Below are 25,937 nucleotides of genomic sequence, written 5' to 3' on the forward strand. Positions count from 1 at the left end.
GTTGAGTAGCTGATTCTGCAAAGTGTATGTAAACTTTTGACTTCAACTGTATGTAATACAAAGCGATAAAACAAACAAACAAACAAACAAAACAGCAGTTCACATTACTAAAAGAGTAGACTTATGATTCTTCAGATATTTAAATTCAGGCCGTTCATTCCCATGTGCCAGATTTATTTAAGAAAAAAATAAAATCTGTGGAAGACTTATTAAAATGTTGTATCAGCATAAAAGGCTCTGGGTGAAAACGGTGTTAATGTCAGATGACTTATAGTCTACTAATATAGTATAGTATTATATTAATACATAGCTATAACCTAAAATAAATAAAAACTATTAAAAAAAATAAATAAATAAATAAAATAATTTTCATCAAACGTTTTCATATTATAACTCAAAAAGAAAAATGTGACTTGCCATACTTTTCCCCAGAAAAAAATGTTGGTTTGTACATTTGCCTCTTGTAAAGTAGTACAATACAAATCATCAATCAAAGACAAATACATTTAAAAATAAGCCTAGGCCAATATTATAAAGAATATTAAAACAAAGCACCAGAATAGTTAAGTGTAGTACTGAGATAAATTACTACGAAACTCAGTAAAACAACTGGAATGAAAATTCCAGTCCGGCCACTCTACAGCTCTGCTGACGCGGGATACACTCCAGTCCGGGTTTTCCGTTGATCCGCTGTGGCGCGGTAGTAAAACAAAAGACAGTCGGCCATAGCTGAACCGTCATTAGAGTGGATATTATTTTGTTGGAGTTTACTGTTTTCTCGTCGCATGAGCTCGATTTTTCAGTATTATCTGTATTATTCAGAAGACCGTACTTTGGACCGACATGACATGAAAGGAACCTGATACTGGACAGTGAGTATTGTGAAATGAGTTAGCCTCCGAGCTAACAGCCTGCCAGATCATATCATAGCAGTGTAATAACCTCACGTAAACATTTCCGGTATTCTACGTATCGCTTTATAAGTTAAGCAATACAGGGGCTATTTCAGGTATTTTACTGTGATTTAAAAGCTCAGCTGAAGCAAACTGGGGTGACGGACTGTTTGGCGTGGGCCCTTAAACACGCCCATGCGCCGCGCTATAGCCTCGGTGCTCGCGCCACTCCCCGGGTCACACTGCCACTGTTGGCCCCGAACTGAAACTGTTACGATAAAATATAATAACGTCATTTAACTACGGTAAGCGCTATAACACCAACCACCAACGTATGATGTACTATAGAAACTATTTTAGCAGTATTTATAGTGTTAACAACAGCTTGTGAAGCTTATTACACATTCTTGGGGTTTCAGGGCCCTACAAATTTACCATGGTAACTTCTGTTTCCGCCATTGTTACTACAGTAATTATCTGGCAAGTTAGCATTAGCCACCACAGTCTTTAAGAAAATGCCAGAAAGGTAATTAAAAAAGATTTCATGTTTCTTTAACCATATTTTAACAGACAGTAGGCTAGAAGTAATTATGAAATTACATTTAAAATACTTAAGTTTTACCTATACTACCAGTCAAAAGTTTTTGAACAGTAAGATGTCTAATGTTTTTTTAAAATAATTCTCTTCTAATCACCAAGCCTGTATTTATTTGATCCAAAGTACAACAATAATGGTAAAATGTTGAAGTATTTTTACTATTTGAATATATTTTAAAATGTAATTTATTCCTGTGATCAAAGCTGAAGTTTCAGCATCATTACTCCAGTGTCACATGATCCTTCAGGAATCTTTCTAATATGCAGATTTTCGGTTTAAGAAATATTTAAAACAGTTGAGTACATTTTTTTCAGAATTTTTTGCTGAATAGAAAGATTCAAAGAACCACATTTATCTGAAATAAAAAGCTTTTGTAACATCATACACTATACCATTCAAAATATATTTTTTGGGGGGTAAGAAATTATAGAAATTAATACTTTTATTTAGCAAGGATGCTTTAAATTGATGGAAAGTGATGATACAGGCATTTATAATGTTACAAAAGATTTCAGATAAATGCTGTTCTTATTAACTTTCTATTCATCAAAGAAACCTGAAGAAATTATACTCAGCTGCTTTCAACATAATTATAATAATAAATGTTTTTGAGAGGAAAAACAGAATATTAGAATGATTTCTGAAGGATCATGTGAGTAATGATGGAGTAGTGATGCTATTCAGCTTTGAAATCACAGGAATAAATTACATTTTAAAATATATTTAATTAGAAAATAGTTATTTTAAATTGTAAAATTGTTTCAGAATTTTACTGTTTTTGCCATACTTTGGATCAAATAAATGCAGGCTTGGTGAGCAGAAGAGGCTTCTTTAAAAGACATTATAAATCTTACTTTTCAAAAACTTTTGACTGGTAGTGTAGGTGGGTCAATTGCATTTTATATAAATTTAAACTGTAATACATTTTCATTTAATTGCAAGTAACATGCAATTAAGTGTCATAAAAATATTACGTTCAGTTAGCACTTTAATGTGTTCTTTTAAAGTATATTATTTCCATAATATGTCATTTTATAAAATGCAGTACAGTGCCTAATGATATCACATCAGTAAAAATATTAATGGGGATGCTTGATACTGACGGATTGTTTCATTTTAGGGTTGATGTTTACGGCGCAAGCGTCCCATTGTTGCGGGAACCGCAGAGCCTCCGTGTGGGGCTAGAGGACCATGTTCCGTCCTGGGGGAGAGAGAGACTTCCAGACGTCGGCTCGGAGGATGGGAACGTCCCTGCTCTTCCAGCTGTCGGTTCACGAGCGAGAGCTGGACCTCGTGTTTCTTGACCACAGCTATGCCAAACCCTGGAACGCCCACCCGGATGCCAGCAGCGCGCGGCCTACCCGTATGCTTTTCGTCACCCCACGGCGGCAGCAGGAGCCCTCAGTGTGAGTGAATTCTGGAAGATTATCAGCAGCAGGATATCTTTTACCTTGTTTACACTTTGAATTCACATCTGCCTCGGGTGATCTGATCACAAGCTATCACAAGCTCAAATAATATCTGCTGGAGCTCGAATGTGTCTCTGTTTATGGTGTACCGTTGTCTGCTTGTGATCAGATTGCCTGAAACGAATGTTACATCACTGGTTTGCAACCATGAAATCAGCTGTTCATTGTTTAGATTTATACTACGGGGCCGTTGAATGCTTGAATCTGATTGGCTGATGAATGTTATAAGGTGTGCAGTTATTTTCAGGGAAACACACAGTGAATGTAGTTCCAGAAGACCAGTCAGGTCTTGACTGCATTACATGTCTTTATCACTTTGCCAAATGGTTTCAGTTAATTCAAAGGTCCTTACAGCTTGCAACACCAAAATAGCTAATAGCCATATATATATATATATATATATATATAATTTTTATTTTTTGTCATCAGTTCTTCCTTACATATTTTATTTAGATCCTTATGAATTCTCAAATTCAGTTTTTGTTTTAATTTTTTTAATCCATTTAAATGGCAAATTAAAATGTAGTGATCAAGCATGCCTAATTAACTGAAATTATGAAACATACAATTTAACAGCAATTAACATTATTAACAGAAGTTACGTTTTTGGGGAGCCTAATGCAGACTGATTTTTTTTTTTTTTTTTTTTTTCGGTTTTATTTCCATACAGTTTCTGTATTATTTTCCCCCAAATTCTGTTTTGCTTTTTCATATTTGCGTTTCAGTGGTTTAATTATTACTTTTGTTTTAATAATCAAAAGGTGTGTCTAATCTATTTGAATTCATAAAATTGTATCATTTATTTAAATTTTTGCAATAATAGACTTTAATCAGGTGTGTTTAAATCTTTTGAAACCTGATTGTTTATCAAAAACATTGGTAAAATATTAACAATTTGAAAATAAATTAATGATTTCTTTTAAAATATAATGTTTTAAAGCTAGTAAATGTATATGAAGCAATAATAAATAATGGGCTGTCTTGTTATCCACTACAGTGATTCGGACATTTCCATTGACGTAGAGACGGTCACACCCACGCCAATGCCTCTCTATGACAATCAGAAGGCCCGGAGTGTGATGAATGAGTGTGAACGTCACGTTCTGTTTGCCCGAACCATCGCTGATGGACCACCTCCTCCTGATGATTGGGAAGAACACATCAACAAGTAAGAAAAGCTGTTGTAGGACAACTACAAGATTGCAGATGAAAAATATGGTTTTGTGAAACATCTTAGATGTTCTGTTGCTGATCAACTGCTCTTCAATCTGTTCTAGGGCTGGCTGGTCATTGGCTCAGAACAAGCTCTTCAATAAAGTACTGAAAGCACTGCAGGCAGAAAGACTCAGTAGGCTGGCCAATGAGGGTGTGAGTTTTCAAAACTGGGTTTAATTTGCAAGTTCTCTTTTGTTCATTTAGATGCAAGGTTACAGTGATAAGTCGATGCATCGCAAATCGAAAAATGATTCTGCATCGATTCAGAGGTTTGCAGAATGCATTGAGATTTTCTCTGGAATCAATTCTGAGCTTAGTTTTCAACAGCAGATGGTACTGAGTGCTTTAGAAACAGCCGTACTCTGCTTGCTTCCAATTCCTTACACACACTTGAACCTAAAATAATTATTCAGAAATTTCGAAAAGGTTAAAGCGAATTACAAGGATGTTCAAAGTGGTCTGTGTTTACATTAATCTCATGTCATATTAGCATTCTAAGCCAAGGTGCAGTTACAACTACATGACGCTCTTCTTCGTGAGCATTTGAGTGTACAGTTAAAGACTAGATTAGAGGGCCTAAACTATTCAGAATCAATTCCAAAGGGAATCATGATGCATTCGGAAAATCTTAGATCCGTGAATTGCGACACATGGTTTTATCGTTGCAACCCTATGCAAGAGCTGCTGTTTATTGAAGAAATTTTTCACTGGCTGTTATGATGGTGGTTTTAGGCTGCATGCTAGAAGTCGTCTTGGGTCCTAAGATCTGTTTCTGATCACTTCTTACCCAAACCTGATGTGCGTAATTTTTTTTAAAGCAATCCCTGATCCTCCTCCTTAGCACTTTAGGTTTGCTAATTTACAGATTTACAGATTGACGATAGTTTTTCTCAAATAAATGTAACTTTAATAACATCTCTGGGAAAATATATTCTTGTATATTAAGACACAGATGCTGAAAACACAGCAAGCATCAAATTTTTGAAATTGTGTAGTCGATTAAATGATGCTACTCATTAACACAGAGACACAGAACTTGCAGCGTATTAGCGGCATGCACTGATTGGCTGTTGTCGCTTTTATTTCTGCTGTGTGTGATGGACTGTTAGATTAATCCTTATCGAATAAAAATGTCCATCGCTTATCATCGTTATCAACATAATTTTTATTGCGATCTGGATGTGATTGTCTATCGCCCAGTCTTACCCAAGGCTACTAACATCAGTATCAGTTAGATGTCAACAACAAAAGATATGAGATGCATTGTTCCTTTTTAAAAGTTCATAATCCTATTTGTTCAGCTATGCATGATTATTTTCTTAGATTAGATGATTTGCTTTCACCATCATTTGTCCCTGCTGTTGGAACAGACTTGCTTCAAACCGAATAAGAAACATCATGAGGATAGATGGTTGTTTTAATGCAATAATGCTCTATCTCTCTCACTCACTCTGTGTCTCTGCTCTTCACAGGGCTGTAATGAACCTGTCTTACGCAGGATAGCTGTGGATAAATGTGCTCGTAAAGTCCGCCATGCTCTGGCCAGCATCAACTGGGACATAAAGCTGACACAGTGGCTTCATAGCACACTTGTGGAGTCTTTGAGTCTCGCTATGCTGGCGGCTTACCTTGATGTACTGCAGACACTCAAAAGCAAGGTTGGATGCCTTATTATCATATTACCACTGTTTGTCTAGAGTCTTTTATTCTTCTTTTATGACATCTCCACATTCATCTTTTTAGGTACCATCCCTAATTGACAGGATGTTGCTGTCATCCTCCGTAAAAACAGGAGCGGCAGGAGCTGAGGCTCTTTCTCTGCTCCTTAAGCGGCCATGGGACCCTGCTGTGGGTGTACTGTCGCACAACAAACCAGTATGTATCATTTAGTTGATTTATTTGCTTTTATACTTGTAGAATCGACTGTATCTTATTTGATACACACATTTTTAGGCTTCTGAATGATTAACATGATCAGAACATTGCTAAATGCCTTCTGTTGTATTTGTGACTCTGGACCACAAAGAGATGTATGGTAGGACAATATTTGGCTGAGATACAGCTATTTGAAAATGTGAAATCTGAGGGTGCAAAAAAAGAAAATCTAAATATTGAGAAAATCGCCTTTGAAGTTGTCCAAATGATGTTCTTAGCAATGCATGTTACTAATCAGAAATTAAGTTTTGATCTATTTACAGTAGGAAATTAACAAAGTATCCTTCTGGAACATGATCTTTACTTAATATCCTAATGATTTTGGCATAAAATAAATCATTTTGACCCATACAATGTATTGTTGGCTATTGTTACAAATAGTACAAATTGCTGTTGTACTGTTATAAAGATTTACTTTTTCAAGCTGTCAGAATTTCATCTTACTTTTTGGCCTTAGAAATATCAGCCTCTGCAACAAAGTTTTATTTTTATTTATTTATTTATTTATTTATTTATTTATTTAACCTTTTTGTATAGGCTTTACAGGGTTATTGAGAATGGGAAATATTTGTTTGACTTATATTACTTCTGTAATATAAAAGTAGGGCCCTATGAAATCAGTTTATTTTTTCCCCAAATTCTGTTTTTATTTTTTTTCCCAAATTAGTTTTTTTTTTTTTTTTTTTTGGATTCTGCTTTTTTCCGTTTTATTTCCAGACTATGTTTTCATGGTTAAATAAAAAAATATTTTCAAAAAGAATGTCTAATTAATTGAAATCATGAAACGTACACAGTTTAACAGCAATTTATTAAAAAGTTTAGGGCCATATTAAAACTTTAGGGCCATATTAAAATTTTTTTTTTTTTTTTTTTCAGATTCTGTTTTATTTTACTCAAATTATGTTTTCTGTAAATTTTCAGAATTCCATTTTAATGGGTTTGTTTTTTTTCTGTCAAAAGCATGTCTAATTTGTTGGGGGTTATTTTATTTTATTTTTTGTTTTTTCCAGAAATACTGTGTTGTGTATTTACATTTTTCTGGTAAATAATTTCTGACCTACTTTTGGTTTATCCATCCAAAATGTGCCAAATTTCACATTATCCAGTAAATTCCGTGTTTATGAGTGGATTCAGTGATTTTCAACATCACGGAAATCACAGGGCCCTATAAAAAGCTTTAACAGGAAATATCTGCTATTATTCCTAATGGGCATCTTGATTGATGTCTGAATCTGATTTGCAAATGTGTGTTTATTTTTTCAGAGTAAACTTCCTGGATCCCCTCTGATCCTGATAGCTCCATCAGGACCAACAAACCCTGCCTTCTCTACCTCTCGACGAATGAGATTCTGGCAATCTCAGCTCTCCTGTCTAGGGAAGGTATGCAAGCATGATTTTATTGAAATTAACCTCATTTGGAAAGAAAATATTGTATTAATTTTTATCATTCCTGCATTCATAGAGTGCTTTTAGTTTCTGATTCAGATAAAACTGATTCTGTGTTTTGTTTGTTTTGGTGATTCAGGTCATTCCCATTAATGTTCATGTGGGCAGTGGGGCCAACATCGGAATCACGCAGTGTTTAGAGCACATGATCGGCACAGTCAGGGGAAAAGTTATTGAGGTACAAAAAAAACACACAGCACTAGCTAACCAATGACACTTTTGCTTTACAGAAAAATATATAAAGTAGGGATGTGATTTTTTTTTCAGTGTTTGTTTTTCCGTATTTTCTGACCTCAGGTGTATGATCCATGTGAATTGCATGAATCTGAGGAAAATTGCTGCATTTTTAAATACGCTAGATGTAATTCATATACAGCTGTATTGTTCACATTTTTAAAGTATCATTTATAAACAAGTTAAGCATATTGTATTAAAATATTTTGCATTAAATATCACTACACAAAAATTAGATTTGTTTTTTATTTTTATTTATTTTTTAATGGTCACACCAGCGTATTTGCATATTTGAATATTTGAATTTCAAATAAAATATTTTACAAATCAAGACACTAGATATAATTTTTATGAAGCTGGTTTTGTTTTGTTAAAATTTTTAGTATATCTTTCATAAACAAATGAAACATTTTGTGCTAAAATGCTAAAATGTCTTGCATTTAATATCACTAGACAAAAAAAAAAAATTATTAATTTATTAATTATTTATTTATTTTTAAGAAGGTCACACCAGCATATTTGAATATTTGAATTTCAAATGAAATATTTAACAAATCATAACACTAGATGTAATTCTTAGGAAGCGTGTTTTTTTTTTTTTTTTGTAGTATATCATTCATAAACAAATTAAACATTGTAATAAAATGTCTTGCATTAAATATGACTAGACAAAAATTGTATTTTTTATTTTTTACGTTTTCTTGTGTAGTTTCGTATATTTATATATTGTTAAAATGCTGCACAAATTTGTATATAAAATGATCCTGTTTTTGCCTAAAAATAATCTTTGGAGATGACAGCCAAAAAAAAAAAAAAAAACAAGGTGTATTTAAGCGTTTTTTTTTTTTTTTTGTTTTGTTGTTGTTTTTTTTTGGCTCTAGGTTCACAGTCATTTTCCTCACAAGCCGATCATCTTAGTGGGCTGGAATGTGGGGTCACTGATCTCTTGTCATGTAAGTCTCTCATCATTTCTAATTTGCTATCCAAGATCAGCTGTAAACCAGTGAATTCATAGATGTCTGTGTTTGCATCCAGGTGTCCCTTATGGAGTATGTGACGGCTGTTGTGTGTTTGGGTTTCCCTCTTCAAACTGTGAGTGGGCCACGAGGGGTAAGAGGAGAAACAGTTCATGGTTTCTCACTGCACTTTGCCATCACGTGCAGCATAAAAACATTAAATAGATTCTTTTAAAGAAGAAATTCACTTCCAGAACAACCATTCACAAATAATTTACTCACCCCCTTGTCGTCCAAGATGTTCATGTCTTTCTGTCTTCAGTTGTGAAGAAATTATGGTTTTTGAGGAAAACATTTCAGCATTTTTCTTCATATAATGGACTTCATTGGTGCCCCAATTTTGAACTTCCAAAATGTAGTTTAAATGCAGCTTCAAAAGGCTCTAAACCAGGGATTCTCAACCGGTGGGCCTCAGTGATCCTCCGGGGGGGCCACAAGATAGCTTAAAATTAATTTCAATATTATCCTAAAATTGTTTAATTTCATTATTAATGTTTTAAAGTAAAATGATCAAAGCACAGCCTCTCGTGTTCTCTGATTGATTGCTTCGGACTCGGCACAGCAAGCCTCATCGCACTGTTAAATACAGACTGAACGGCGGCTCAAAACTTCCACTGCTGCACGCAAACTTCATTTTAGAGACCTGCACGGGACTCATGTTTCAGTCCCACTTCCGCAAGATTCTGTCCCGCGCCCACCCGCTCCTGCAGAGATATGTTATTTCGTCCCGCTCCCATCTGCGGTATTCATGTTTTGTCCCGCTCCTGCCCGCAAAAGCCTGCATAAAAGTAACCTATGTAGACATTTTTCACTACATCGATGAAATGTACATTAAAAAATAGTTCTATAACATCTCGTAATTTCCACAAGATCTCAGCATAAACGCTCCCGATAAAATATTTGTTATTTAGGCTAAGCATCAACATTTAGAAACCACTGCTATTCTTAACAGAAAAGCAAGCATCGGCTGCTGCGTGCATGCATGGCAGAATATGCGAGCAAACAGCGCTCCCTTAAAGCTGACATCTCAGTTCATCGCGATCTCATAAAGCTCTTATAACACAATGAATATATGCACAATGAATCTTCCACAACGTCTACACTTCGTGAGAGGATTCGCGTGCACGCAACATTCAGCACTGTGCAAACTTATAAGCGGTGAGTGGATTCTAACTTAAACACCTCTGATTGGCAAATGCATTCCAGAAATCAACAGATGGCCACATTGCTCAAACTGCAAACACGTGTTTTAAATCGGAACTGCCTATTCTTGCGCCTGTTAATCATTTTTATGTTATATTAGTTGTTTTTGTTGCTTTACTACAATAGTTTTTTTTTATTTTATTTTATGTTTAGATATTTCTATTTTGCGATTCTTGTGAATTATTTTATTCTCCCGCATCCCGTCCGCTCGCGCCTCGTCCATTAAGTTTTGTCCCACACCGCGGGAGTGTAGGTCTCTACTTCATCTCTTGGCTGCATGAAACAAACCGTCACGCTAATGTAAAGGTAAAGACGATCAGAGTAATCGTAACGAACATGCGCGTGCCTAATGTATGACTCTCTTGTTTATCAGAGTTGTACATTAGGCATGCATAAGTCCGCTATTGATACACAAGCTATTCGCGCTTTTGGGGCTCTGGTCCCTAGTATTGTTGCGTGAAATTTCAAAACATTTGCATTGGTGTCAAAATGAATGTCCTGTGAGTGTTTTATAATGGATGCTCACCCATAGAGAAGGATCTTGTGAGGCTCAGTGGTGTTTATGCACATATGAGCATCAGCAGCAACAGATTTAGAATGTATTTGCTGTATTTTTCATTTGTGTGTTTTATTTTATAATGGATACAAACAATAGTTTAGTGGTCTTTTGGAATCTCCCTGTTGTTCTGTTTGACAGGTTCACTTACTTAAGAAAAAGTACTCTGAAGTTGTAAAGAATGTCTAAATTAGAATTCAGGAGCTTTAAATCTGTATATATGTTAAAAAGTTAGAATTGAGCAGAGGGTTTTCTTTTAAGTTAAAAAGTATAGCTTTAATTTAAGGTTTGTTTGTATTTTGAGTTTTTTTTTTTTTAATATAACATGCAGTAGAAGAATAAAAAGGCAAAACAAATGTTTTGGTTAATAAAAAGGTTTGAAAATAAACACCTTTAGAGGAAATGTCAAGCATGGGGGAACTTGCAAAATTGACCAGAGAAGGAGGTGGGCCCTGGCGTAAAAAAGGTTGAGAACCCCTACTCTAAACAATCCCAGCCAAGGAAGAAGGGTCTTATCTAGAGAAACAATCGGTCATTTTTTTTTAATTTTTTTTTTTCGGAAAATTAAAATTTCTATACTTTTTAAGCATAAAAGCTTGTGTAGCACAGGTTCTGGGATGCGCGTTCACGTACTATTGAATCACGTCGAAGGAAAAACTAAGAAAGTGCAAGTAAGTCAAACGCTGTTTACAAACAAAAAGGTACAACGATGTCGGACGATTCTGAAGTTGTAGGAGAAAATAAGATGGAGTTTTTCACCATACTCTACCTTTTTGAGCTGGAGTACACAGATGATGAACGTAGACGTGATTCGTAGTAGTGATGGGAAGTTCGGATCATTTTACCGACTCAGACCTTTCAGTCTCGTTCAGCAAAATGAATGAATCTTTTTTTCGAGTCACTTCATTTATTTTAGCAAAATCAGCATCTCATGACAGCCCCATAAGATGAACGAATGACTCGAAAAACCCGAAGACTTGAAACAGGTGAACTAATTCCAGTACAGAACCTAATAGGATGTCGCGCCACTGAACGAATCACTCCCCCGAGACGACTCGTTCTTCCCGAGTCACATTAAAGATTCGTTCAAAATGAACGAATTGTTCAAGAACGACCCATGGACGTGCATCCCAGAGACTGTATTACACAAGCTTTTGTGCTTAAAAAATATTTAAAAATGTATTTTTTGAAAACAATGACCGATCGTTTCACTAGAAGACCTTTCTTCCTCAGCTGGGATCATTTAGAGCCCTTTGAAGCTGCATTTAAACTACATTTTGGAAGTTAAAAATCGGGGCACCAATGAATTACATTATATGCAGAAAATCCTGAAATGTTTTTCTCAAAAAACATAATTTCTGTATGACTGAAGACAGAAAGCCTTGAACATCTTGGATGACAGTGGGGTGAGTAAATTACTTGTAAACTGTTGTTCTGGAAGTGGACTTCTCTTTTAATATTGCAGCTGAAATGTAATGTTTGTACTGTGTTTGTCAGGATGTTGATGATCCGTTGTTGGACATGAAGACTCCAGTGCTGTTTGTGGTGGGTCAGAACGCTCTTCAGTGCAGTCCTGAGAACATGGAGGAGTTCAGGGAGAAGATTCAAGCTGATAACAGCATGGTAGTTGTTGGAGGGTCAGACGACAACCTGAGGTTTGTGTTTGTGCCGTGAGACATTCTGGGGAAGCAGTCTGTATAGACTGGTTAAAAGGATTTGGCTTTGTTTACAGGATCTGCTCCACTAAGATGAAGACAGAAGGCCTGACGCAGACCATGGTGGATCGGTGCATTCAAGTCAGTACCTCTCACTTCTGTTCCCCACATTTAAAAGCAAAGTATTGATATTAAGGATGATTTAACATTCAGGCTGAAAATAATATGGCAGAACCAACTAAAGTCTAATTTGAGGGAAAGCTGACTTTAAATGTTAGCTCTGATGCATGCTCTGTCTTGTGTGTCCTCTATAGTCTTTAACCACAATCTTTTTTTTCACTCCTTTGTTTTCAGGATGAGATAGTTGATTTTCTGACAGGAGTTTTGACCCGTACTGAGAGCCATGGCCACGGCTCTGGTGAAACTCGAGATTTGGATGCAGAGAAGAAGAAGAAACCACGTCGTGAGCTGCCCTTTGACCTTGAGAGGTCACGACCCTCTTCACCTGCTGTGAGGGTACCAATCTCCCCATCTGGGTCTGAGGTAAGAATGTTTTGAAAACAAATGTGGTTTATACCAGTAGATATGTGTAATGTGAATGTGTGTAAAAGCTTCATCTTCAACTACACAGAAAACTTATACTACGTAGAAATCTGTTATTCTTTCAGCAACATGTGCCCCCCCCCCCCATATTTCTTTTTTTTCTTTTAAGTTTTTTGAATTCCATTGTAATGGTTACATTTAATTTTAGTAATCTAAAAGCACGTCTAAATAATTGAAAGTTTACAATTTAACAACTATTTATTGTAAGTTTAGTTAATAAAATACTCTTTTCTGGCTTAATGAAATGATTTTGTACATTTTGTAATTTTACATTTTCTGGATTTATGATTCAAATTTATTATTCAAGCATTGGTAATCAAATGAAGGCATCAGTCATTAATAATTTAATTAATCTTTGATGCAATTAAATAAAAAAGTAACATTTTATTTTATTTTATTTTATTTTATTTTATTTATTTATTTATTTATTTATTTATTGCAAAATGCTGCAATTATTGTTAAATTTAAAACATGAAAGAAATCACTTACAGAACACTGCACTTATTCGCAATCACAAAAGTACATTATTTGCTTTAAAGTCTTGCCTGTTAAATGTTTCATATGCATGCTGTTCTGAAATGCGCTTTTCCAGTGCATGTACACCTGAAGTGTGCGCACACTGAAAGCCTGTCATGTATTGCGTCTAATTGTGCTAATACTGTCAAAACACACAAGGTTTACATATAAACACAGTTGCTTATGTCTAAAGTAAAAGTAAATAATTGAGAGAAAAATGGATGTGTGCATGTATATTAGATGGGTGCATCTCTTAAAGTGACAGTACTAAACATGCTGCTGCTTGTCAAGGTGCAGTTCACCGAAAAATTATAATTCTGTCATTATTTACTCACTTACATGTTGTCCTAAAACTGTATTCATTTCTTTCTTGTGCTAAACACAAAATAAGATATTTTGAAGAATGTGTGTAACCAAACAGTAGCTGGTCCCCATTGAATTTAATAATAGAAATTATCAAATGGATAACGTTCAACAGAAAAAAAAAAAAGAAACTCCTTCAGGTTTAAAACAACCTGAGAGTGAGTAAATGATGGTATAAAAATAAACACTATGACAGAATTGACAGACAGATTTCATTTTTCATTTTCATTTTTGGGTAACTATTTTTTTAATGTTAATAAAACAACAAAACACAAAGAGAAAAATCACGCGCTGCTTTTGACTGAAGAACTTGTACAATCAATGTATGTCAAGAATCAATGTACAATTGATGTATATAGTGTACAAGTATATAGTGTTTCACTTTTTATATTTGTTAATTCAATTTCTTGAATGCTACTGCTAAAAACACCTACTGTACCTGAAAAATAAAGCACTGTTTTATTTGTATTATGTTTATTTGTAATGTGTATATTTGTTCATATTTTTTAATAATAAAGATAAAATTACAGAGATTTTTATCCTTGCTCACTTTGCGCATATCTGCTATTCTTTTTTATTTTATACTTTGTTACCTTAAAAGGCTTTGTTTTTAAAGGGGTCATCGGGTGCTAAGTTCACTTTTACATGTTGTTCGAACATTAATGTGTGTTGTCAGTGTATGTACAAATCTACCCTATAATGATACAAATCCATGCAGTGGTTTTTAATTAATCTGTAAAAATAATATCCCCTTTTTCAAATCGAGCCATTCTCAGATGCCTGTCGTTGTTGCGTCACACCCACAGAGGCTGCTCCCACGATAATTGATTGACATGAGCGTCTTACCTCAGACCAGTCGTAACAGTCCAACCTCCATGTTTCGATGCCGGAGCAGGGATGTAAGTTAGACAAGAATATCTCCGATTGAGCGATTGAGGTGTTGTGTTGCTGGATGTAATAATGAACATAGTGGTCGTCATTTACTCCCGACATCTGAGCCGCTGAAGATGCAGTGGATTACGTTTGTTTGTGAAGGGAATGCGCTTCCCGATCTACATATATCCGTCTATGTTCCCGCAAATCATTCGTGATCCAGCTTCACTTACAGCAGAAGCAAGTATAGGTTTTTTTTTTTTTTTATGAATCTTTGTGATCGCCTTTCCTAATAATGTGCTAGTTAGCAAGTTTAGCCGCTAAACGTGGCTAAAGTAAACAGGCTCGTCACTCCACAAAGAGAAGAGAGGGGCGGGGCGAGCAGAGCTCATTTGCATTTAAAGCAACCTTGACCAGAATGAGATGATTTTTGCAGAACTGGTTTTGGCAAGGTGAAAAGGGTGTTGTTTTACACAACCATTGAGAACTTTTAACCAAAGTATATTATAGGCTTTTCAGAGTTTGAATTTGTGCAGTGATTTGTCTGCAGTTTATTCAGAGTTAAATAGCAGTCATATTCACAGGCATTACTCTGTATCACAGTTTGACTGCATACAACTTGTACAGCCCTAATTTTGATTTATTCATCCAACATTTGCCAAATTCTGACGTTCCACTGTATACTGTAAATTTCATTTTTATGACTGGATTCTGTGATTCATACATGTGTAATAATATTTCCCCCTCAGGATATGTCCAGTGTCTGCAGCAGTCCTACAGCCAGTCCCAAACCCAAGACGGTTGGACTTTCTCCAGCTCAGAAATCCAGTCTCATTACTGCCACACAGCTGCTGAAGACCCACATGCAGCGCTCAGGAACTGTGCTCACACACAAACAAGCGCAAGGTGTGTAAACACAGATTTGTCCCCAGACCCCTTAAGAAGCATACACACAGGATGCATGTCTGTCTGTGCTGTTTTTTGTTTTTGAATGCAGGAGTGTGTTCTGTGTGTATCAGAGTAAGCCTGATGGGCCTCTTTTAACCCTGAGCTGTTCTGCTGATGCCTGTGCATGTTAAATGACAAGGGCTACGCAGTTAACTGTTCAAAAGCTGACGTTAACTCTCTAGGATGTGTAATCCCATCCTGTACTGAGGAGAATCTCAGATCCCATCAAACAGTAATGTTGTGTGTGATTCCTGTCTTTTCTATCCCCTCTGCTTTCCTTCTTCACTCTCTCCATCTTTGTCTTCCGTTCGCTACAGCTCAGTTTGCTGCTTTTATGAAACATAATATGCTGGTGAGGAAAAGCATTCCTCCTGGCAGCCCTTCATGTCTCTTTGGTGAGTATCTCTCCCTCTCTTTTTCCTTCTGTCCTCCATCAGTCTGCCCCATTCATAAGTCCTTCTTTACTAAAGGTTATGTCTTGTTTGTGTCACATACGTCCCTATTACTGTTTCACCAGCTTGTGTTTGTTAAAGGCACTAACAGTAGTTAGTGCTTAAAGTAATGACTGCTTGCAGACTTACATTCTTCTTGACAGAATGCATCTTAAATCAGTGGGAGACTGTAAAAATATAATTTCCTGCATAATAAAAAAACAGTGCAGGTGATAAATCACCTAGGCCTACTTTTTTTTTTTTCTTTTCTATTTGGCTGATAAGAGTCAAACCAGAGAACCCAGCTCCTGTTCTCCATGTTCATTAATGTTTTTGTTTAACAGACTTGTGTAGTAATTGAAAAAGACGTGCTCTAACGTTTTTTTATATACTGTTGGCAGTCTTTCTTAAGAATCTCTTTCTTAAGTCTTTCTTTTTTTCAAAATTCTTTTATCAGATTTCCAAGGAGTGCAAGACACTTGCCAAAAGTAATTTCTGTCAATACAACCACCAATTAGACATGTAGTATACTTAGGGGTGGGTAATACGGCTAAAAGTTCATATCACATTTTTTTCTGAAATTCACGATTTTATCACGATTCTTTGTCATGTTTTACTGTTTTGCTAGTTGCCATAGCAGTACAGCCAAACTAATTTCCTTTTTTAAAAACAAAGCCTTTCAAGTTAACAAAGTATAAAATAAAAAAGTATGGCAGATATTTAGGCCAAAGTGCGCGAAGATAAGAATCTGTCATTATTTTGTCTTTGTTATTAAAAAAATAAGAACAAATATGCACATTACAATAAACTTCATGCAAATAAAACAAACAGTGCTTTATTTTTCAGATACAGTAGGTGTGTTTAGCAGTAGTATTCAAGAAATTTAATTAACAAATATAATAGTGAAACACTGTATGCTTATACACTATATACATCAGTTGTACATTGATTCTTATTAAAGTTCTTCAGGCAAGGGCAGTGAGTGATATTTTTATTTTTTTTTTGTCTTGTTTTGTTTTATTAACATTAAAAGAATAGTTCACCCAAAAATGCTGTCATCTGTCAGTTCTGTCAGTGTTTTATTTTTATACCATCATTTACTCACTCTCAAGTTGTTTTAAACCGGAACGACTTTCTTTTTGTTCTGTTGAACATTATCTGTTTGATTATTTCTATTATTAAATTCATTGGGGACCGGCTACTGTTTGGTTACACACGTTCTTCAAAATATCTTATTTTTTTTGTTCAGCACAAGAAAAAAATAATACAGGTTTGGGACAACATGTAAGCGAGTAAGTAATGACAGAATTATAATTTTTGGGTGAACTGTACCTTTAACGACAAGCGGTAGCATGTTTAGTACTGTTGCTTTAAGAGCTGCACGCTTCTAATATACATGCACACATCCATTTTGTTTTTTTTGTCTTTTTTCCTCTATTGTTTACTTTCGCTTTAGACATAAGCAACTGTGTTTATATGTAAGCCTTGTGTGTTTTGACAGTATTTGCGCAATCAGACACGATACATAGCTTAGTTCAGTAGTTAGATATTATTTGACAAGCTTTTAGTGTCCGCGCACTGGAAAAGCGCATGTAACAGCATGCATATGAAATGTTTAACCAGTAAGACTTAAAAGCAAATAATGTATTTTTGTGATTGTAAATAAGTGCAGTGTCCTGTGAGTGCAGCTGTACCGGTGAGGGAACGCTGATGTGAATTTATGTCGTTTTGTACAGTATATTGAGACGGAGGCACCAGAACTACAGCAGATAGAAAAATCATCATATTGCACACCCCTAAGTAAACTATAATTCTTGTTCACTTCTGCAAATAAGGCCAGATAATTATCATACTAAAATTATGAATTCACTAGTCCATATGAACTATGCATCCCTGTTGTTAAGCAATCTTGAGTGCATTTCCTAATTGTGCACTGGAGAAAGCATTTCTTATACAAACCAAACACTGATGTCAAAATGGCTTTGGGTCTGAATGTTTTTAAAAGCAGCTTAGTCTGTGCCTACAGACCTCTGCAGTAGATCCTATGACCTGTATTTGTTCCTTCTGAACGCTTGGTGAACTTGAGACTGTTGGTGCTTAACCTTTCAGCATCATGTGTTTCAGTGCCGGTGCCCAGCGAGCAGGTGGAGGGTTTGGACCGAGACGACATGAGGCTCCACCTTAAGAGAAGACAAACGCCTAGCCCCACTCCCACCAAAGCTTCCAAAAGAGCCAAGATCAAAGTCACCATCGTCTCCCATGGAGACGCAGCTGGAAACACTGCTGGATCCACTTCTCAGGAAGGTAATAAAAACAAGGGCCTCATTCAGCCCACTGAGCTGCTGATTAAACTATATGAGGTGTATTTATGCATTTATGATTTGTGAGTTGATTAAACTGCTGTTCAAATTAAAGGATAGCTCACCTAAAAATAAAAATAGTCCCCAATGTGTCATCACAAAACATAAAACATTCATAAATGACAGTTAAAACAACCAAAAACAGCAATATTGACAAATAATTTTTAAAAAACAATTTTAAAATATTTAGAATTTTCAGCATCATTACTCCAGTCTTCAATATCACATGATCCTTCATAAATCATCATATGCTGATTATAAACATTTCTGATTATTATTCCTGTTGAGAACAGTTGTGCTGCTTTCACAATACTTGTGAATACTTGATAAATAGAAAATTCGAAAGAACAGCATTTATTTTAAATCGAAATCTTTTGTAACAAAAATGTATTTATGTATGTTTAAGGACACAAAAGCAGAGCGTAACGTGTCATATTAATCTGAAAAATACGCCCACTGGAGGGAAACTTAATAAGCAATGCAATGGAAACATTCATTATTTTTAACTATTGTTGGAAACTCAGAAGCGAAGACCAGGAGACTCTTGGGTATCTTCAGCAGAGTTCTTTATTGAGAACGTGTGATACATTGAAGTTTATATACATTTAGGGGGCAGTGCTTAGAGATGGAGAAAAGGACGTAGGTGACGACCTTAAAGCATGCAAATGAAGTATTCAGGTATTGCAACCTGCCCCATTTACACCAGTCCTAATCCAGTCATCATAACTACTCAAAGACTGGGGTAGGGGCACCAAGAGCCATTACAATCAAAAGGTGAACATCTCAGTAATCTGGCTCATTTGACTTACAATAAGAGAACAGAAACTGACAGGAACCTCTTACTACAAACTTTGCTTGAGAGTCTGATGTCATCATATTTACCTTAAACACTAAATACAATGTACTTCACCTTAGTGTTTCATGTGATGCTATGTCAGAGCATCTTAAATTTGTAATCTCACACTATGTTAAAGGATTAGTTCACCTTGAGTGGAGAAGGTATATTGAGAAACTAAATTTTATTGGTCTGTGTCAGTGCTCCTTTTCCTTACCTTCCTTTTGTTGGAGAAATGATCCAAATGAAGGCAGCTTTCCACAATACAAAGTCATTGGAGAGCATTGGATTGTTATCCCTCTGTGTGGACGTGGCCTAAATGCGCTCTGTCTCTATAGTCCCACATAAAATTTGGAAAAGGTGTCTTAGACTGTATCTTGCTGCCTCAAGGTGTTTACATTTGTACTTGTGTTTTCTTTGCAGTGGGTTTGTCAGGAAAACCCCTCGGACTGACAGTGGGCCAGACGGTATCGGGGGCCAAAGAGCTGTCTGAGCTTCTCAGTGCACAAAGGTACCTTTATCTTTCACACCAGATGGATTGTACAAGAGAGAAAAAAAGACCCTGTTCAAAAGTTTACATAAACTTGATTCATAATACTCTGTTATTACCTGCATGATCCACAGTTGTTTTTTGAGTTACTTGTGCATGAGTTATTTAATTGTCCTGCCCGCTGTTCTTCAGAAAAATCCTTCACGTCCCACAAATTCTTTGGTTTTTCAGCATTTCTGTGTATTTGAAGCCTTTCAGACAATGAATGTTTGATTTTGAGATCCATCTTTTCACACTGAGGGCAACTGAGGGATTTATATGCAACTATTACAGAAGGTTCAAACACTCACTGATGCTGCAGAAGGAAACCCTGCTCATAATGCATTGTGTTTCCTTCTGAAGCAACAGTGAATGACCAGTGCAGTTTGTTCTCGTTTAACAATTATCTTGCTATGTTGCTCAATTGTAAGATTTAGATCACCATTTTTATTGTGACATTTGCATGATTTATGCAGTGTCATGCCATTCTGCAGTTTTCACTTATGCATAGAACTTATGTAAAAGTTGTAGAAAATGAATTTCTTCTTAGCATCAGTGTGTGTTGACGGTGACTTGATTGTGAGCTGGTGTCCTGTGCTCTTTTAGGTCAGGTGGTTTGGCAGACATGTCTGGAGCTTTGGGTTCCAGTGACGGGCCGTTTCACAGCCTGCAGGGGAGTGTAATGCCCGGTTCTTCCTCTCCTGTCCAGGCTCAGGCCCCCACCACTGCACAAGGTACCACCACCATCACATTCTGCCAGCAGAAGCTCTCTTCAAATTTGTGTTAATTTCATTTAGAAAAATTATGACAAAAATATGTTTGTTGACTTAACTATACTAGATGAGATGACAGCAATATCATTACTAATTACTATCACTACACTGTGACTCTTCATGGTATTGTTAATGAGAAAGACTAATGTAGTTCAAAAAATAAAAGCCATTTTCTTCAACAAAAAATTGCAATTGAAAAAGCTGTTTTTAACAGGTCTTTGACTTTTAATGCTTGGGGTTGCCAGATGTGAGGAGTTTAAATCACTTGATCTTTTCTTTTAAAGGAACACGTTTCCTGCGTTGTTTAATCAGGGGTTCTGCGGGTCTTAAAAAGTCTTAAATTGCTTTTCTTGAAAAGGTCTTAAATCAGAGCAGCAGGTCTTAAATTCATATGATCATGGCATTAATTTTCATGAGGGATTGTTTCCTTGTGTGTTTTATTTCAAAGTGAAGCGAACGTGTAATTTCTGTGCTACATGGCTTAGGTCACTCTATACTTAGTATTCAATACTCAACATTCGAGCTGACTGACATGGAGAGAGAGGTGAGAAAGACAAGACTATGGCGGAAGCGTTTTAAAACTAAATGCAAAAGCGCCTGTTTTAAAAATATTTTGGAGTTTGAAAAGCCTGTTGACTTCTCCCATTTATCTAAGGTGATAGTGGAAGTTTCATATTTATTTGTTTCCACAGTGTTTGATGATTTTTATTTATTTAAAAAAGTAAACTGTGTAATTTTTTTTTTATGTATATTACATCAAGGTGTATGCCGTGCTTCCATGTCTTCTTATTTGTTTTGCTAATAAACGTTCTACATTTCTTATTTATTTGGATTTACTGATTTTCAGCTTTGTATACCTATTTAAACTCTTTGTAAGTTATTATTTTATATTAGGAAAGCGAGGAAGAGAGAGAAAACAAACTAAATGAACTAAAAACAAACAATTGCTAGATGCTGAATTGCTGCTAATTTGCTAATTAACACAAAATGAGCCATGCGATCTACAGAGCCACTAAAGGGACATGGTTAGCCACTTGCTAGCCTGTTACACTACAGTACATTAAATTGAATTTACCACATACACAGACTATTCTTAAATATGGGGTAAGTACTGCCACTCCGTAGTATACACAGAGTATGTGTGATTGCAAAAATCTCAAAAGTGAAAGTAAAAAGCGAACGTGCATTCAAAAGCAGTTTCAGAAACAGGGATTAAAAGTATTACAATGTTGCTTTTTATTCTTGGTGTGGTTCGCTTTCACACGGCAAAGTTTCTAAATGGACCAAATGTGTAAATATAAGTCACGTGCGAGTAAACTGTCCTCTCATTGAGCAAAGTTCTATGGTTTATTTTCCGGGACTCCACTCAGCTGTCATCTGTCAGGATGGAACAACAACAGCTACAAAGAGCATTACGATGGCATTATAAAATGAAAAGGCGCGCTTTGGTTTTGAATGACGAAAAGACGTTCCCACACACAGAAATTCATAGGTTCATTTTTTTAAGCGGTATTGACAAAACAACAAAGCTACTGCTTTTCACTGAACTGTAATTAGCCATTATACATGTGATATACAGTGGGTACGAAAAGTATTCAGACCCCCTTAAATTTTTCACTCTTTGTTATATTGCAGCCATTTGCTAAAATCATGTAAGTTTATTTTTTTTCCTCATTAATGTACACACAGCACCCCATATTGACAGAAAAACAAAGCACTCTTTTGATCTAATACAGCCATGAGCCTTTTTGGGAAAGATGCAACAAGTTTTTCACACCTGGATTTGGGGATCCTCTGCCATTCCTCCTTGCAGATCCTCTCCAGTTCTGTCAGGTTGGATGGTAAATGTTGGTGGACAGCCATTTTTAGGTCTCTCCAGAGATGCTCAATTGGGTTTAAGTCAGGGCTCTGGCTGGGCCATTCAAGAACAGTCACGGAGTTGTTGTGAAGCCACTCCTTCGTTATTTTAGCTGTGTGCTTAGGGTCATTGTCTTGTTGGAAGGTAAACCTTCGGCCCAGTCTGAGGTCCTGAGCACTCTGGAGAAGGTTTTTGTCCAGGATATCCCTGTACTTGGCTGCAGAAAAACACCCCCACAGCATGATGCTGCCACCACCATGCTTCACTGTTGGGACTGTATTGGACAGGTGATGAGCAGTGCCTGGTTTTCTCCACACATACCGCTTAGAATTAAGGCCAAAAAGTTCTATCTTGGTCTCATCAGACCAGAGAATCTTATTTCTCACCATCTTGGAGTCCTTCAGGTGTTTTTTAGCAAACTCCATGCGGGCTTTCATGTGTCTTGCACTGAGGAGAGGCTTCCGTCGGGCCACTCTGCCATAAAGCCCCGACTGGTGGAGGGCTGCAGTGATGGTTGACTTTCTACAACTTTCTCCCATCTCCCGACTGCATCTCTGGAGCTCAGCCACAGTGATCTTTGGGTTCTTCTTTACCTCTCTCACCAAGGTTCTTCTCCCCCGATAGCTCAGTTTGGCCGGACGGCCAGCTCTAGGAAGGGTTCTGGACGTCCCAAACCATCTCAATGTAGAACCATCTCAAGGATGATCAGAAGAAATGGACAGCACCTGAGTTAAATATATGAGTGTCACAGCAAAGGGTCTGAATACTTAGGACCATGTGATATTTCAGTTTTTCTTTTTTAATAAATCTGCAAAAATGTCAACAAGTTTTTCTGTCAATATGGGGTGCTGTGTGTACATTAATGAGGAAAAAAATGAACTTAAATGATTTTAGCAGATGGCTGCAATATAACAAAGAGTGAAAAATTTAAGGGGGTCTGAATACTTTCCGTACCCACTGTACCTGGTTCGTTGGTCCGTTGGATCATATTGCTTTCTCACTACATACAAACCACTCCGGAGTTTGTTTTCAGTTGAGCCGAGACCACCTCGTTCAGGCGATCTCAGACCGATTGTTTTGGTGCAGATCCGAGCTCGATTGCCATGTTCACATATGCCCAAACGAACCAAGCTAAGGGGGGAAACGCACCAGGTTCCGAAACAAAGTGCTAGGTGTGAAAGCACCCTTAATTTTCTTTCCGAACAAAGTTTTCGGATTCGAGCACATCCCTAATGAGAAGTGTAAAATATTTTAGATTTTTAAGGAAGTTAATAGTTGATAGGAAACACTCATTTCTTAAGTTAGGACCACCCATACTATAGACTGTTGAAAATCAAAATACTGGTGCATTGTCCAGTGCACACAAAATTGTTTATGAAAAATCATGAATCGTGAGTTAAAATAAAAAATCAATTTTTAATCGAATCGTGACCCCAAGAATTGATATGAATCGAATTGTGAGGTACCGAAAGATTCCCACCCCTAATAAATACTATGCGTAAACAAGTCACATAAGCCATGTGTATGAGTTGACATCCTCAAAATTTGCTCAAATATGCCCAATAAATTTCATAGTGTAACAATAAATGTGACTGCACCTTAAAGGAATAGTTCACCCAAAAATGAAAATTTGCTAAACGTGTACTCACTCTCAGGCCATCCAAGATGTAGATGAGTTTGTTACTTGATGGAAATAGATTTGAAGAAATGCAGCATTGCATCACTTGCTCACCAATGGATCCTCTGTGGTGAATGGGTGCCGTCAGAATAAGAGTCCAAACATCACAGTAATCCACACCAATCCAGTCCATCAATTAACATCTTGTGAACTGAAATCTTTGTGTTGGTAGGAAACAAGTCCATGATTTTTTTCTTTCAACCGTCACTTCTGGCCAAAATAGGAGTCTATAATAACTCCATAATAACTGTTCCCTCACATGAAAATCCAACCACATATTTGTTTGTTTGACTGTTTGTTTGCATATTTCTCTCCTGATTCAGACCAAACAATATTATAGATTATTGGCTCTCATTTCATCCAGAAGCAACAGTTTCAAGTTAAAACCCCTTTAATGATGCATTAGTTTCTTCTAAACATGCAGTTTTTTTCTTCACAAGATGTTAACTGATGGACTGGAGTGGTGTGGATTACTTGTGGATTATTTTATCAGCTGTTTGGACTCTCATTCTGACGGCACCCATTCACTGCAGAGGATCATTACAGACATTAAAACAAACGTTAATCCTTTCTGCCTCTGTGTGTTTTTAGCTCCCTCCGCCAGTAGTCTGCTGCAGGGCCTCAGCCTCAGTCTCCAGGAGATCAACACTAAATCACCAGGCGTCCCCTCAACCACACAGGTGCTGGCCCTCACACAGCATACTGCTTAAAAGCACGTATCTGTCTAATATCTCTGTTGCTTCCTTTATAATAAACCTCATGTATAATTCCCTCTGAACCGCACTTGTCTATGTGCTGTTGTTCAGGTGTCCGGCGGGAAGCCCCAGTGTCAGAGTCAGGTGTTGAGCTCGCTCAGCCCGGCCGGCGGCACACTTGTGCGGGCAGTGCCGGTCGTGACGACTGGCTCCGGGATGTCCAAAACCACAGCCATCCACCAGCTCCTCGCCAACGGCGGCCTGGCCAAACTAGCCAGTAGTCTGCCAGGACTGGCTCAGGTCTCCAGTCAGAGCACGGGTACGTCCTCGTCGCCGCTGATGACGCAGCGATCCAAACAGAGGCGTCCGCGATGAGTAGGGACTAGAGTAGCAGTAAGGTCAAAGGTTGAGTAAACATTCTGACAAATCAACAAACATCCAGCTGAGCATGTAAATATGTACCATAAACATTTGTGTAGATTTGTACTGTTTTTTTAATGCATGTAAAAAGCTTTATTGGGTGATCTTATACAATATCGAGGTAATTCAGCTTGCAAACTAATGTACTTTTACACAGTTTGTTCATTTTGGTGCCCTAGGGGGTCAACCTTTAACTCAAACTGCTGTTACGTCCAGAGGACCAGAATATTTATATGGCAGTGCTGTAAAAATGACAGCCTTCATCAATTCCCACATCAGCGGCTTCATTCATGCTTAACGTGACCACCTCACTGTTGTGTTTTATGTTTCATTTTTCAGTTTTCATTTGCTTGTGTTCTCAGTTTTGTTATTTACCTGTTTTTTTTGTTGTTGGATGAGAAGTATGTAAATCATAAGGCTTGCTCTACTCACAAAGACATTCATTAAATCCCCAGCAGCAAACTGTTTTTCCTTCCTCTTTGTGTCATTATTATTCCATTTTCTGTTTTCATTTCCCAAATGCATGCATAAGTGTTCTCTATTTTTTGCAGCATTTTATGTAAATCCAGTCCAAATAAATAACAAAACAAAAAGATGGATTATTAATCCATAGTTGTTTGGGCAAAACAATACTAAGTGTAGATACAGTATGCAAGTATGTTGTATTTTTTTTTTAATGTGAGGCAGTGTATACTGTGCAGCAAGCACAATTCTGATCTGAACACCTAGTGATTTATCTGACTGACAAGATTTATAACAATTTGATTCACAATGCAAACTAAATGGACAGCATTGTTATTTTATTTTATTGTTATTTTAAAAGTGATAGTATCCT

The 25,937-nt window shown here is 36.6% G+C and overlaps 1 protein-coding gene across 3 annotated transcripts in view; it reads left to right on the plus strand.

Annotated features, from left to right (window-relative positions):
* Positions 1–669: 669 nt before the first annotated feature.
* Positions 670–25,937, plus strand: part of kansl3 (KAT8 regulatory NSL complex subunit 3) — a 30,977-nt gene continuing 5,709 nt past the window's right edge. Inside the window, exons 1-20 of one of the 3 annotated variants that reach the window (XM_051117663.1) lie at positions 670–872; positions 2,612–2,897; positions 3,958–4,128; positions 4,238–4,328; positions 5,648–5,833; positions 5,919–6,050; positions 7,374–7,490; positions 7,636–7,734; positions 8,672–8,743; positions 8,826–8,882; positions 12,063–12,220; positions 12,298–12,361; positions 12,575–12,763; positions 15,325–15,481; positions 15,841–15,918; positions 18,079–18,258; positions 19,573–19,660; positions 20,285–20,412; positions 24,579–24,667; positions 24,794–25,001. In XM_051117663.1, the coding sequence (XP_050973620.1) occupies positions 2,683–2,897; positions 3,958–4,128; positions 4,238–4,328; positions 5,648–5,833; positions 5,919–6,050; positions 7,374–7,490; positions 7,636–7,734; positions 8,672–8,743; positions 8,826–8,882; positions 12,063–12,220; positions 12,298–12,361; positions 12,575–12,763; positions 15,325–15,481; positions 15,841–15,918; positions 18,079–18,258; positions 19,573–19,660; positions 20,285–20,412; positions 24,579–24,667; positions 24,794–25,001 (2,479 nt within the window). In that variant the 5' untranslated portion in view covers positions 670–872; positions 2,612–2,682. Of the gene's footprint in view, positions 873–2,611; positions 2,898–3,957; positions 4,129–4,237; positions 4,329–5,647; positions 5,834–5,918; positions 6,051–7,373; positions 7,491–7,635; positions 7,735–8,671; positions 8,744–8,825; positions 8,901–12,062; positions 12,221–12,297; positions 12,362–12,574; positions 12,764–15,324; positions 15,482–15,840; positions 15,919–18,078; positions 18,259–19,572; positions 19,661–20,284; positions 20,413–24,578; positions 24,668–24,793; positions 25,002–25,937 lie in introns of all 3 variants that reach the window. The other 2 variants (XM_051117662.1, XM_051117664.1) reach the window with 2 other exon arrangements.

Source organism: Labeo rohita, chromosome 8 (genome assembly GCF_022985175.1).
Source record: "Labeo rohita strain BAU-BD-2019 chromosome 8, IGBB_LRoh.1.0, whole genome shotgun sequence".
NCBI classification, from domain to species: Eukaryota; Metazoa; Chordata; class Actinopteri; order Cypriniformes; family Cyprinidae; genus Labeo; species Labeo rohita.